Source organism: Lepisosteus platostomus, chromosome 6, assembly GCF_059453375.1.
Source record: "Lepisosteus platostomus isolate fLepPlt1 chromosome 6, fLepPlt1.hap1, whole genome shotgun sequence".
Taxonomy (NCBI): Eukaryota; Metazoa; Chordata; class Actinopteri; order Semionotiformes; family Lepisosteidae; genus Lepisosteus; species Lepisosteus platostomus.
Window position 1 is genome coordinate 22,209,289 of NC_142616.1, and position 15,433 is coordinate 22,224,721.

At 35.9% G+C, this 15,433-nt stretch overlaps 1 protein-coding gene across 2 annotated transcripts in view; it reads left to right on the top strand.

Moving 5' to 3' along the window:
- The window catches only part of prkg1b (protein kinase cGMP-dependent 1b), a 147,272-nt gene that overhangs the window by 97,488 nt on the left and 34,351 nt on the right, over positions 1-15,433 (top strand). For both annotated transcript variants that reach the window (XM_088634834.1, XM_088634833.1), the window contains exons 6-7: positions 6,295-6,372; positions 8,905-8,999. In XM_088634834.1, coding sequence (XP_088490960.1) covers positions 6,295-6,372; positions 8,905-8,999 — 173 coding nt within the window. The remainder of the gene's footprint in view (positions 1-6,294; positions 6,373-8,904; positions 9,000-15,433) is intronic.

A 15,433-nucleotide genomic window follows, 5' to 3' on the forward strand; every position in this document is an offset into this window, starting at 1 on the left:
AGCTTTGTATAGCTAACTGTACAAATTCAATCTAGTTGATTATCTTATTCTAGTGTTTTCTTTTCATCTTCTGTTTTTACAACTAATGTGTAAACTAGTCAGAGCTGAGTTGGCAGGCCATTGGTCATAACTGAACATAACTTGCTCTTGAAGTCCAATAATGGTCTCCAGATTTGACTGTTGTAAAAGGTCATGTGCTAATCCAGTTCTAGCTTCTTTAAAGAAAAGTTGGAGTACAGCTTCTATTTCCATTACTAGAGATTCTGATCCTTAAAGGGAATACTTAAATAGATTGCTGGAATACATGTTCAGTTCATGCTGCATGAATTTTGAATTGAGATCTTATGTTTTTGTGTATCAGATTCATGGGACTATTTGATAAACTTCCTTTGTAGTCCATTGAATCCCAGAGACCTATGTGCTTTTGTCCAGATATTTTGTATAAGGACTATACTGTATATTTGCGTGTAGGGACTTTTGATCCAGAGATCCTGGTGGTCACAGTAGGAAATGTAAAAGCTGCAGCTTTTACTTTTAAAATATTCCAGTTACTCTTTAATAAGCTGTAAAGTCTTGACTTATAGTTATTTTAAGAGTGCTGTTGTGAAAGTGTATGTGTCATATGCCTGGTAATATAAGGTGAATTATAAAAAGTTTAAATTTGATTAATGCTTGAATCTGGTTTTTAATGTCAAACCTATTAGGCAACAGCATGTGGTTAATTAAAATATCTTAACCAAGGTTGTCCTATATACTTCTAATGTTGTAAACATTTTAAGTAAAATGTCTTTTGGCAAATCCCTAAGGTTTCTATAAAAACTTATGGCCAACACTGCAGAAAGTGCAGCACCAATTCATCAAATGAAGCATCCGCTATAGTAGACCTAGAAACAAAAAAAGTAAGAAATATGTTATATATTAACTGTTTGACCCTGGTGAACTATGTTTCTGAAGTTTTACTAAACTTTTCTGGCAGGGAAAAAGTTTACTAAACTTTCTTGGAAAATAAAAAAAAAACATCTTGAAACACCTGATCATCTTGAAAGGTATAAATCTCGAATCCTGAAACATTTGTGACACTTGGTAATTTTGCCGAAATAAAACAGGATGGAATCAATGTGGTTTTAGATATGCTCTTTTAGTTTTGGATAAAATTCAGACCTTTGTTATTGAAAAAAATATATATTTTTATAGAAAAAACATGACTGAGAAATGCATAACTGAAAGTCCTCCACTACTGCTGCCTGAAAACGTGTTCTGTCAGTGTGGTATAATAAAATGTACATTAAATGCTATATAATTAGGAAATGATGATAATTAAGTGTTTCACTGCAGAGCAGATTCATCCTCCAACAGAAATGAAACCAGAAGAGTAATTATACAGTTCTCTCAAAAACAGCTTGCAAAGACTGAAGAGGCTAGAGGGAGTAGGAACATTGAAGTTAAACCATCTTTCAAGAACCTTGGGCAATTCAGAACAGCAGCAGGAAAGAAAAACACATGGAAATTGTTTTTGCTGATAGTGCAGTTGGTGGATCAGGGAAGTGGGCAGTGCTAATGTGTGTTCAGACTAAACACAAGCTTCTTAGATATTCTTCATTTTATTTTCCATATAGTGAAATGAAGGGTCCAATCACATTTAGATCAAATATAAACATTTGTACCTGAAATGAAATGTACTCTTGACATTCTTGCATTGGTGAAAGGTATAATTTTTTAAAGTTTCAGGAACTCAAAATGTGTACTTTAAGTCAATTTTGGTTTTCATTTTGTGTTAAATAACCAGGTTGACTTACCTTCAGAAACAGTTAACTTTCTATACTTACTATAAAAGCCAATTAGTCTCTTATCTGAATCTTGAGAATAAATCATTGTGTTTTAAAACAGATTTTTTTCAAAGACCTTTGTGCCATGCATTGCTCTGCTGTGCACAATTGCTAAGCAGCGAGTGCATCTCATCACTGCTGTAGACAGAGGATAAATGTTCAATCATGCACTGCCACAAAGGTTTTTATTGTTTTGTATCTGTTGAATTGATGTAAACAAGAGAGACAGCATCACAGGCCTCCTGAGAGTGTATGAATTGGATGTGTAGGGCAGAAAACACTGCAACTTGTGATGATTGTAATGGACTTACAATCATATGAGTACTGGAAGAACCTGACAAAGAATTCAGGAAGATTGGAAGACATGCAAGGAATCATGAATAATGTAAGAAGCAGAATACCAAGGCCCCCTGCTGTTGATTTCTCATGAAGCAACAGAAAGATGTTTTCTTTCTTACCAGGAAAAAGAAAAAGAAAAAGAATCCAAATTTCCATAAGCTTTTTTGGTGCATATAGAAATATAGAATGCAAAAGAGCACAGCAGGAATGTAGTGAAAATTGCTGCTTCTGAAATGGAATTTCGTACTTTTAGGATTTTTCATTGTTTTGCAACAATTCTCCTTCCACGGCAAGAAAGAGGTGCAGAATTTTCAGTGTATTGCTGACATTTTACATTACATGTTGAGGGAACAACATAATTGCTTTCCTACAGGAAGCAGAACTAAATTCATTAAGTCTGGACCATTGAAATTTTAAAGGAAGATCAATTAGCAGGAACAGAAATGCTACCGGGAGCAGAAGGGCTGATGAATTTAAAAGGTTTTCATTTCACTTCAAGAGATTGTCTGCTCTTCAATCAGTGGCATATTTTTTTTTTTTAAACATGCCCCGATTAATGTAGCATGTCATTAATTCACTGGCCCAAACATTTGGCAGATCTCCACCTCTCTTGAGACTTATCTTTCCATCTCTAGTTTCTCTCTCCTTCTCGTTAGAAAAAAATTGCAGGCATAACGTTAGATCTGAAACCTCAGCGCTTCTGTGCTGCAACTTCTTTCACTTCCTGTTTTATCGTATAGTGCAGTACCCAGGTGTGTTCAATTGCACTGATGGAATTGCTTTTGTGTATGTACTGTACCAAAGAGGAGGACGGGGAAAAGAGGCTATGGAGGAAAGCGCTTGAACAACCAAAATGGAAACAAAATGCAACAATCTAATGCCAAGCAATCAAAACTTATTTTGTATATGACATGTAAAATTAATATTTAGAAAAATCGTTCACTTTTATGATACTTTATACAGTATGCCACACTGTCATTTGGATAATTGATTTAACTTCTTCTAGAGTCCAGCACAAGCAGTTGCTGTGGTTAAAGTAATGTATATAAAATACTGTAGAATGCTTGTGATAGTGGAAAAAATTGCAAGGAGTGTAGAGGTAAAAATAGAAAAAGTAATAAAGTAAATAAGAGACATTAATCAGTCTGGTGTGCCTGGTTAAAAAAATGCCATAATAAATATCATAATGAAAATAACTGTAGCTTTCCGAACATCCTTGCTTTATTTTTAATTCCAGACATCTGGTCTCAAGTCAAGAAGTGGGCAGCCATTCCCACAGTGTTCTCAGCGATATGACAAGCTGTATGTGTCAAGGGTTCATTTCTTTCCATATTGTGTGTGTGAGGGTAACAGGAGGAGTTTTCAGCTAACCTCGTTTCTTGTGACCCTCTCTGCTGCAATCTGTTGTCTACCTGACAGATGCGAACCCTTTTTCTTATCAATTATTTACATTAAGAGAAAGAAATACCCTCCAGATGGTGACAGTCAATAAATTCTGAACAGAACACAAGACGCAGGAGAAGGGCAGGTTTCAAGCATAAGCCACATCTTTTTCTCATGTTTTTTATTGTTGGATCATAGTTTAACTGTTCTCTTTTTCAATAGAACTTTACTGTATGTCTCTCCTTTCCATAGAGATTTGGTTTCTTGCTCCTATGGCAAAAACCAATCAAGGCAAAAGCAAATCAGTTTGCTGCCAGTGTTGATGTGGACTATTTAAAGCTTATCAGTTTTCCTTCACACATGTTGTTTACTGACAACTTTTAAATATTTGCATTGTGCAACAGCTTAAGAAAAATTGTGTTTTTACATTAACATGGAATTTGATGCATTTTCATAAATTAAAGCCTACCTAAAACACATACCTAAAAATGGTTGTGATTTCTTTTTGAGATGAAGTCATCTGGAAGTAATCTAGAAACTTGCTTATCAACACAGGATGAGTTTGTTTTTGCTTCCCGTCTTCCCCCGGCTACTATCGGCACTTTTCAAACATTGATCTGACTCGCATTTCAGGCTCCATCCCTGAGATTTAGGAATTAGGTGACCAAGCGGATTGATGACAATTCCATGCTGGTCTGCAGATGGCCAAGAGACACTTTGGAGCACTGCCAAGAAAGAAGCAGCGGGAAATGGCTTTGCTATGTGCGATCAGACCGAGAAAACCTGAACCTTATCAGAATAATTTATTCTGAAGCTCAAGCTCAGATTCTGCAACCTGGCTGTTCTATTACTTACAATTTGTTCCAGCTGTTTTAGGTAGCATGGTTTAATTAAAGTGCTAGAGTGCAAGTGATTTCATAGAGAACAGACTCATTGGGGATCTACACAGATACAAAGTTTGCCTGTGTTAGTATGACAGAAAGTGAAACCAGAAACCAGGATGATCAAGTATTGGATTATATTTTCTTTCAATTTTGGGAGAATGTAGTTACTGTACCTACTGATAAATGTGTACTACGCAAACATCATGAACACCACCTGTAAAAATTATTACCCTTTATAATTTTAGATCAAGTGGCATTCAATTCACTAGTATATATTTATGTTTGATCTTAAACTATAAAAGTAATGATAAAGGATTTTTTAAAGTTTTGTGTGATTTTCCTCCCACCTTTATTACAATATTGTTATTGCCATATTCTGGCTTAAATAAAAAAAGATGTAGAGTTGCTAAAATAATGCATTCTTATTGTTAATACCTTAAAAGCTAACATGAATCAAATTTCCTCTAAAGCTATTTTGAGTTTAAAAATTTGGCTTTGGCATATTTCAGATATTTTGATATTTTGGTTCTTTTTCTTCTTTATGTTCTTTTTTTACACTGTCATGCTTTTGCTTTTATTCAAAATAGGCTTTGCACATCCTCCACAATTTTGTAATTCTGATCTAAGGACAGTCAAATCAAATACTAAATATTTTTGAGAAAACATCAGAAAAAGAAAGATTTGGTAGGTAATGGCATGGTACAGCAGAGTTCCTTTTACATGGCCGTGTGTTTTTTCTTCAGGTGATTCAGTTTCTTTCTGCAGTCCAAAGTAATGCTCACCAGGATAATTGGCATCTCTAAATCGTGCTGTTTGTAAGAGCAGGTTAACCCCATTGCACTTGTTAAATTCCACTCTGAGCTTGCACAGTGTGCCCTAATTAAAGTCCACTCTTAATTTGCTTGCTGAGGTCATTTCTCTTACTTCTTTACCTGATCTGCTGTGTAGTGGGGCTGCTGTGTCTTACTGACAGTAGGTTGGTGCTGCTCTTCAGTAGTGGAAGAAATTAATCCCCTCCTATATATAAAGTGTTCTGGAATCCTGTGAGGTGAAAAGCACTGTTTAAATCAAAATTCAATTATCAGGATTATTATTCAAAGAGGCTCCTTTTTCTTACACTTCTTGAGAGGTATTATTACTGTTACTATGATATTACCGTCATGTTCTGTGTATTTTCCTAGGTAGGTGACAAAGTCAGGAAACTTATTGATGACAACAAAACGTCACAAAAAACATTTTGTTACAAGACATATCAGAGCTAATTGTCAGGAAGAGTACAGAAAAGAAGTTTGTCAAAATTCAAATGTAGATAAAGTATCTAGCCAGTATTACACTAGCTTTACTCCCTTTCTTTTTAAGCCATGTTCTTGCTTTTCGTCTTAAAAACTTATTTAGCTTTCATTACTGTATGTTATTATTGGATATCAGCACTGTTCATAGAACACTCCATGAGCAGACATGCACATTACAACACCTCATTTTGTTTGTTTGATATACACCATGTCATTTCTGTGTTGAGTTCCAAGGAGGCTAGAGTCTTCCAAATGAATAGGGTAGCATCTGTAAATAATTTCTATGTTTTGTTTTTGAATACCTTACATCTCAAAAGATGCTGTGTTGAACCTGGGTTAAAACCCGATCGAAGGTCCTGTTTAATTTTCCCTTTCAGTGAATTAGGATTTCATCACACAAGGGAAAATGTCTGGGATTCTTGACTCCACATCACCGCCCTGGTCCATCAGAAGGATTGTCCTTTTTCAGGGGCAAAGGGATGCTTGACAAAAATTCCCTTAAGCTCCCTTACGACCAGCTTTCTAGAAATGCTAGACAGCCATGAATAACAGTTTTTTTTCTCTCAACAGACACACTACGAGGATGGGGAGTACATAATAAGACAGGGAGCCAGAGGAGACACATTCTTTATCATCAGCAAAGGAAAGGTAAGGCTTTTATCAGTGATATAACAGACATTATTAACAGTGATCGAGGCAGCCCAGGAGACAGCACTAGTCCCGTCACCTCTTGTCAAGGCAGAGGCTACCATATTTCAGCTAATATTTCTTTTTTTAAACAGGAGGAGTCATCTCTTTCTCTTTCCAATGTAATTTCATTTTTATTTATGGTTCAGTTGATCTGATTTAGTTGAATAAAAATGGATAAAGTATTAAGAATTACAGAACTTAATTCTGAAAACCTTCACTTGTACAGTACTGTGGTGCACTTTTACAGTTTTGGTCTCCTAAATAAAGGAAGGATTTAGAAGGAGCCCAGGAAAGAACAGCAAACACTGATCCCGGGGCTTAAAGAAACGAGGTATGAAAAGTGTTTGAAAGAAATAAAGCTGTGCAGCTTAGAAAGAAGAAAGGTTAGGAGAGATTTAATCAAATACCATTTATCTGGTTCATGGCAAATTAACAAGCCCCAGTAGCCTGAGTGGCCTTTGAGGCTTGAAATTGGTATATCTGAAGTAAGAGGACATTAAAATAATGAAAAAGTGCATTCTGTTGTTCATAGTCTCTTCACTGCTGATTTTCAGGTATTCTACAGTAGGTGTCTTACTGTTGCACCTAAAATACTTTACATGTCTGGACAAAGGTTTCACACAAAGATTTGAGTAATATCCTAGGAAACAGTCAACAAAAACAACAACAATAATTGGCTACAGAAAGGGCATGTGATGTATTTAGATTTTCAGAAGGCTTTTGATAAATTTTCATATAAATAATGAATTCTCAAAAGGCACTCAGGGAAACATGTTTATATTGAGAACTCATCAAACAGAAAACAGAGGATACAAATAATAGGTGAATATTCAAATTGGCGAGATGTAAATAGTGGTGTTCCACAGGAAATTGTTCTGGATCACTGCTCTTCTAACTTTATATCAATGGTCTAGATTGTGTTATAGTTCGTAAACTAGTCAAGACTGTAGACGATACCAAATTAGGAAGAATAGCAAACACCACAGCAGAATTAAATTTTAAAAAAAATAAATCAACTACAAGACTGGGCAAACAGTGGCAGATGATATTTAAGGTGAAGCATATTACATAGAGGTAGTAAAAATATAAACTTTAAATACAAAATACTGATCTAGAAGAAGCTAATTATGAAAAAGACCTAGGCACTAATGTTAACACATCATTCATATCTCCTAGACAATGTGGAAAAGCAATTAAAAAAGCAAACAAAATGCTTGAGTATATAGTTATAAGTGTAGATTTGATATCAAGGTACGACATTCTTAAACTGTATAAAACTACTAAGGCCTCATTTTAAAATAGTTTGTACAGTTATAGTCACCTCGTTATAGAAAGGATATTCAGAAAAAGACAGCAAAGTCAACCCCACAGATATCTTAAGAATTATCAGTGAAAAAATAACCAGAGGACACAAGTGTAAACTATGGGGTACTGCATTTAAAACTGAGAACAGGAGTCACTTCTTTACCCAAAGGGTTGTGGGAGTGGGGGACAAGCTTCCCAGTCAAGTTGAAGAAGCGAATACCCTAGCTTCTTTCAAGAAATAACTGGATTAAATCTTTAAATCAATTAACTACTAACTAGTAGATCATTTGTTACCTTTCTTATGAGTAGTTTTCCTAACCCAAAATATGATATTATAGCTATTCTGCTCTCACTCACTACCTGGGAAAGCAATTAAAATATTAGTAGAGCCTTGACAATTACAAATATAACCCATGAGCATTTTCATTTCCTTGATGCCTTCCTGAGCACATATTGCTTTTTAAATTTAGTCTTCATTTTTGTATTATTCTCTACTGTCTACTGCCATATTTTTTTAACTCCTGTAAGAACAAGGTATTTGTCTAACACCTTGGCACATCCTTACACTTTATGAAATGTCCTATAAGTTTCTTGTTTGAAACCACGTAAAAGACAGCAAATCTTCTGCAGCTTGTGACCGAAAGTATTTAAATACAGGACTAGATATCACAGAATACTCTTATGAATTTGAAATCTTAGTAGAGATTAAGAATATATGATACTTCTAGACATTTTCCTCCCAGTACGTAGGCAAGCAGATGCATCTATTGTTTGCTCTTGGTCAGGCACAAACAAACAGGTTTGTTTTCACAAATGGGCATAATTGAAATAAATAGGCACAAAAGAAATAAGAAAAAAACCTACAACACAAATTTCAGCTGTACTTGGGAGCATGTCTGATGCAGTTTCTGACTGAACATGGAAAGACAGTTGGCAAAGAAACAGCTGGGGAAAAAAAACAAAGGGTTATGAAGCTGCGTTCCTTCTTTTTGCTGGCTCACAGGACTTCCATTAATATATGCTGTTTAACTGTTGTTCTTTCCAGGATTTCTTCCATATTGTTTTAATATGTACATAAATCCCTACAAGATACATTCAGAGTTTATGATATCTCTGGGAATATGGAATAATATTAAAAAGCTAACGAGCGAAGTCGGTAAAGCCTGATGTGTTGTCCTCTGGCAGGTGAATGTCACGCGGGATGATTCACCCAATGAACAGCCTGTCTACCTTCGAACACTGGGGAAAGGAGACTGGTTTGGAGAGAAAGCCCTCCAGGGGTAAGATATTGCAGACTCTCAGAACCCTGTTTACTGATGCAGTGCAGATAGTGTTCGATGAGCTGTGAGCCCTGAACCAGTGTCAAAAGATTGCCTAACATGAATCTGGGAGTTTGTGTGAAGACTCCAGCTTCACATTGCTAAACTGCTGAACTGCACTTCCAAAACAAGGCGTTCAGTTTCCATATCTGCTTGCTTCTTGTGCAAATTGCTTCAGTATGTTTGTCCTACTGCTCAGTGAATGCATTTATAATATACCTAATGGTGGATAAACACTGTCTTCAGCAAGTGCCTGTTAATGTCTTCCATTTTACAGTAGCTTTCTTTGTTTCTCACACTTTCAAAATGCAATACACTCACAAATATTTAGATGTTTTGGGGGAATAAAAAGTCTTGCTTTTGAATTTCCCAGTCTGTTGCATCAGCAAAAAGTGCTGAAAACATTGTCCATGTGTCTGGAGGTGCGCTGTAAAATTGTGCACCGGCAGTGGAAAACATTCTACAAAAAAACAACACAAAATAGTAAGGCAGTAAGACCCAGGAGGTACGCATTTACAATAACAGCTTGTGTACTTTGGGGTTTATATTATGCCCTTGACAGTAACCTTCAGATTCCATTGGCACTAAAAAAATAAGAAGTTGTTTTTTCCATTCTACTTACTCTATTTATTATAATAAATTCTTAATTATAAAAATTATAAAAGCTTTTAAAGTGACATAGCAGCATTACAATATTGTACCCAGCTTTTCAGATATGAGACTGGTTTTCCTCTTTGGTGTTGAATAATTCAGTGTTATTTTCAGGAAGTATTTATCATCTTCTACACATAAAGGCAATGGGTCTGTTTATTTTTCCCATACAGTATATATAGGTAAATCATAGCTTGACTTCTTATGGACGAAATCAGTTATTTCCCTTTTTGTATACAGGTTTCCTATAGATATCAGAAAGATATAAATTAACTAATTATCTTTTATTGTAAGGCTAAATCTAAAAGAAAAGAATCAAACACCTTCCATAAAAGAAAGATCCTCCAGGTATGCCTTAGTGCATAGGCTACAAGGACATCTTGTGGTCCGAGGAAGAATTACAGTTCTACACTGCCTGAAAGCTGTTTTTACAGTACTGTCTGGTACAGTATGTTCACTTTAAACAACAGAAATTAAATTTGGTTGAGTTTCTAAATTCTGATAAATGTGCATTTGCTAAAATAAAAATAAACTAATGAAAGAGTTTCCTTTGCTTTTTTCAAATTAATTAAAGGGGAAGAAAACATTGTGTTGGCTGATATTGTAGTGCAAATTTGATTAATAGGGGCAATGTTATTAGTTGTCCCTGAACAGCAAAATGGTGTCAAAATGATGTCACAGTGAATCAAGGGGTGATATTAAATCAACCTAGAGGCGCCAGACTAGCCATAGAGAACAGCTCTAATGGCTCTTGGTGATGTCTCCTAAAATCAGCTGGAAAACTGCACTAATGGTATTCTCACAGCATCTGCAGTGACTAAGTAACCTAATGGGTTGGTGTTTAAAAAATAAATCCAAAGCCAGGGGAACTCTTCTGGAAAGGTCTGCATGGTTCAGTTTGGAAACTCACAGCTCACAGTGCATTAAGGCAGGAAACACTCATTAAAATGTCAACATCTTTTTGCAAGAAGAACATCCACTTCAGCCAAACAGGTACAGGGATCACTATCTGGTAGGGACATCTGAGAACATTTAAAAACCCTGGGAAACAAGCTAATTCTTTTCCTACAAAATATAACATATTCCAGTGAAAAAAAAGAGTTCCAGGTAATTAAGTGCTTGGTCTTAAATGCCAGGATTGTTTTAGGAACTTTAGGAACGTTTTAGGTCTTACTACTATTAATTATTCTATTAGTGTCTATCACATACAGTACATGGAAGTTTTACTTCTATTACATGTATGGCTAAGGAGACAATTATAAAAATTACATTTTTTTTTTATGGATTGGCACTATATACTGTTAGCAATTCTCCAGTCCATGGGTACTTCCCCTGTCTTGAGTGACTCTTGGAAGAGTCAATGACTTCTGCATAAGATCTCTCATTCCTTAAGTACAATTGTTAGTAGGTACTGGATATGTACTGGATCCCTGCTTTTCCTAATTGATGTCAATGATCAAGATTCTGTTACAGTTGGTAAGCTAGTCAAATTTACAATAGCTAAAAACAGGGGCTTTGCAAATGTTGTACAGGGAGCAAAGTATCTTCATAAGCACAGAAGGCAAGACTGGATAAACATCTGGCAGGTGGCATTTGGTATAGTCAAGTGAAGAGTTACATGCAGGTAACAAAAGCAATGATTTGCAATAAACATTTGATATATTTATAAAATGGTAAACACTGATCTTGAAGAAGCTATCTAACAAAACACTTGTGTTGACCCATTATCTTCCTCTCAAGACAGGTAAATAACAAAAAAAGTAAAGAGCATATTTAAAATAGGATACATAGCTAACAGGAGAATTGAAAATAAAGAATACTACATTCAAATCATGTAAAATATTGTTACACTTTAATGTTGAAATATTACATGTTAATATTCTGTACAATTTAGTGACTACATTACAAAAAATATATTGCCCTGGAATCAGACCCCAAAACACCAAATACATTACCAGGATAAAAAGAATATCCTAAATTTGGGGTTCTTAACTTGGAGGTCGCGACGTACTCCTAGGGGGGTCACGCAATAGGCAACACAGACCGAATCAACCGAAGGTTAACACGCACACTATTGCGGTAAACGGGACATGTACGCTGGGTCAGGGCAGTTACACGTCAAAAGACAATAACAGAGGTAAACAATTAATATTGTATACACCTGCACGTTTAAGACTATTTACATTAGCAGAGTGACTTAGTGGTCATTCTGCGAGCCTACAGACCATCCCCCGGCTACAACTCCCAGCTTGCTCTGCGGTGCGCCCGGTGAGGGCGCTACATTAATTTTTGCTGGGTGGGCCACGATTGCATATATATTTGTAGCACTTTTTTCTTTTGCGCAAGGCAGTCGTGATTAGCCTAGCAATGGAGCTTTTTTCAATAGGGGGCACTGGAAGTGTGAGAGACAAAAATAATGTGGAGAAACGCACAGCAGAAAACTCCAAACAAACAAAAAAAAACTAAGAAAATGAGAAAATGCGACGAAAAATACCTAAAGTACGGATTTCCACCGACAAGTAATGGAGAGGATGCACGACCGCCATGTGTGGTTTGTGGCGAAGTGTTGGCTAAGGAAAGCCTCAAGCTCGCCAAACTGCTACGCCACTTGATGACCAGACACTCGACCTTGCAGTCTAAACCTGTTGAATTTTTTGAACGAAAGCTACAGGAGCTAAGAGGCCAACAATCTACCTTCCAAAAGCCACCACTGTGAACCGGAAGGCACTTCAGGCGTCTTTGGTCATAGCTAACCGGATTGCCAAAACTGGGAAGCCACACAGGTTAGGTGAGACTTTTTTCTTAGCGTGCGCTAAGGAAATGCTTTCAATCATGTGTGGGAAAAGCACTGTAGAGCAGCTAGCATTGATACCAGTGTCAAATGATACCGTGTCTAACCGCATTGGGCGTATGGCAAGAGACGTGAAATAGCAGGTGATCGCTAAGACACAATCCAGTGTGTATTTTTCTTTACAACTTGAGACCACAGATGTCTCCGGATATGCACAAATGCTTGTTTACGCCAGATTTGTTGAAGAGAGAGAAATTAACGAGGATTTTTTAGTTCTGTCGTCCTCTTCCCGAGCGTGCCACAGGCGATCAAGTTTTCGTTTTGCTGGACACATATGGACGTGAGCATGAAATTGAGTGGAACAAATGTGTGCGAATCTGCTGTGACGGTGCACGAGCTATGACTGGGAAACACAGTGGGCTGGTCACGAACGTACAGGCCGTTGCTCCGTTGTGGACGCATTGTATGATTCATAGGCATGCCCTTGTGGCTAAAAAAATGCCCGCTGAACTCAAACAAACAAGTAATGGATGAAGCTGTTCGTACTGTAAACTCCATCTAGGCCGGTGGAACAAACGCAAGATTATTCAAAAAATTAAGCACAGGATAACTGGAGAGGCAGCCTGTTGCTACTACGCACCCAAACTGTGGAATAGTATTCCTAAAAATATTAAAGAGGCTGGCTCTGTGGATATTTTTAAATGGCAGCTCAAAACGTATTTTTTTAGTCTCGCTTTTATTTGATTTTTCTTATATAATTTCAGTGCTATTTGTATTGTTTGTGCATGGATCTTTTAATTTGTTATTGTTGGTTATTTAAAGTTGCTTAAAGTTTTTTAACTTTATTTTTGTATTATTATTATTATTATTATTATTATTATTATTAAGTGAGTAGGCTTATAATTTATACAACGTGACGATTTTTAAATCGGTGTGTGTGTGTGTGGGGGGGGGGGGGTCGCGAAATATTTTTAGCCCCAAAAAAGGGTTGCACTCTCAGAAAAGTTAAGGACCCCTTTCCTAAACTGATGGACTGCAAGAACTGAAGCTTTTAGCGTTCAAATGAAAAGACAAGGAGTACACCTGATTTAAGTATTCGTAATTTTCACAGACATAAGCAATGCCAATCAAACAGAGGTCTTCAAAATCAAAAGCAAAACATGAGCTAGAGGAAACCAGTACTTTTTCAACTAAGAACAGACAGCACGTTTCTCCATAGATTACCAAGATTACACAATTTATAATCCGGTAATTTTTTTTCTAAACTGTCTTAACCTTCTTAGTTAGCAAACTATCTGACAAGAGTAGCTAAGATTTGAAGAGATTCTCATCCAGATTTCTACCACCTGCTGAGCTAACTGCTACTTGGTGTCTGCCCATAGATCAGATTACAAATATGTACTGTATATGTTATCCGAGACTGGCAGTGGCACATAGTGTTAAAGCATGAGAAATAAGCTAATTAATAAAGTTGGTAATATGGTTTAAATATTTATGCACTGGGCATGGGTTATATCTGCAGTATAATTAACAGCAAACCTAATGTAAATCCATTTGGAAGTTTTTAGCCTAAATGCATTATGCTGATTAGAAGTTTATGCTCTTACTAATAACTTTATGATTGCAGTGCATTAATGTGGTGTTTCATTTACATGTCTGTCTACACAAAACTAAAGAAAAGTGCTTGCTATTCATTGTGTAATAAATATTTATATTTAGGTATCATCTTGTCAGATGTCTCTGTTAATATAAATTATGTAAATGTGTGCATAGATGTGTAACAGTGTTTTGAAAGTAAAAACTAGAGCTAATTCAGAGTTATTTTCTAAATGTAAGAAATGAGAAGGTAAGGCATGATGTAGCCTATTGCCTCCAGAGGCAGACATATCTGTATCCAAGAAATGATGGTCTGTATTGGCTGCGATAAGCCCAAATGACGTTTGTATGTTGTGTAGAAGGTACGGCACTGTGGACAGAAACAGACTTTATGTTTGTGAAGTTTAGTCTACCTTTCATCTTAATTCTTTACTGTTACAGTTCAATATTCTAGTGTACAGTGAGACAAAGAAATTAAGATAAAAAAGCAGCAATTAAAATCTTCCATTGGTTTCAAAATTAAATATGTTGCCTTTGGTTACATTTTTCCTTTGAACATTCAAATTCATATATTAATACTTAAAAATATATTTGAAAGTTAAAATTAGACCAAAAGAAAACAAAAGGCTGCTAAGGATGTGTTTATTAAGCACTGGTGAACTTGTCAAATGATATAAGGTTCATTAAGGGACAGACACATTGTGTTGTAACAGCAATCAGCAATACAAAATCATAAAAATCTGGATTTTGGGGAATGTTGGTTCATGTCACTTTTAAGATTGCTGTGCAGTATCTTATTCATTGAGAAATGCTGGTGAATCCAAAGAAAATATACATCTGAATAATCATAAACAATTAGATTAATTGTAGTGCTAATTAAATTTTCAGTAATGAAGTTTCCTTCTCATAGGTTGGACACTTACAGAGATCTACGTACCTGTAATTGACCAATGGTTGTAGGACCAATGTTTAGATTTTCCATTTCCTTCAGGTGTTGAACTGTGTTAAAAGTTGTTTGTTAAAATGTGTGTGAAAGTGAGTGGATTATAAAATACGTTTTGTTTTTCTTTGTAGTCATCAAAATCTATTAGCCATATTTAAAATGCATCAATGTAAATCTGGCTTTTTAACACTGTAGTGTCAACATCCATTCTGATTCTGTTTACAGCATATGTACATCATTTATTAATGTTTTTTTTTTAGTTATTACAGCATGCACAACAATTATTGCTTATTTAATAAGGTTGAAGACGGTTTCAATGGAGAATGTTTTTTTTTTAGAATTGACCTTATTTGGTTTCCAACAGCTTCCCCTTGGGTGCAGATTCCATATTGTTTAGAATGCTTAACTGTAATT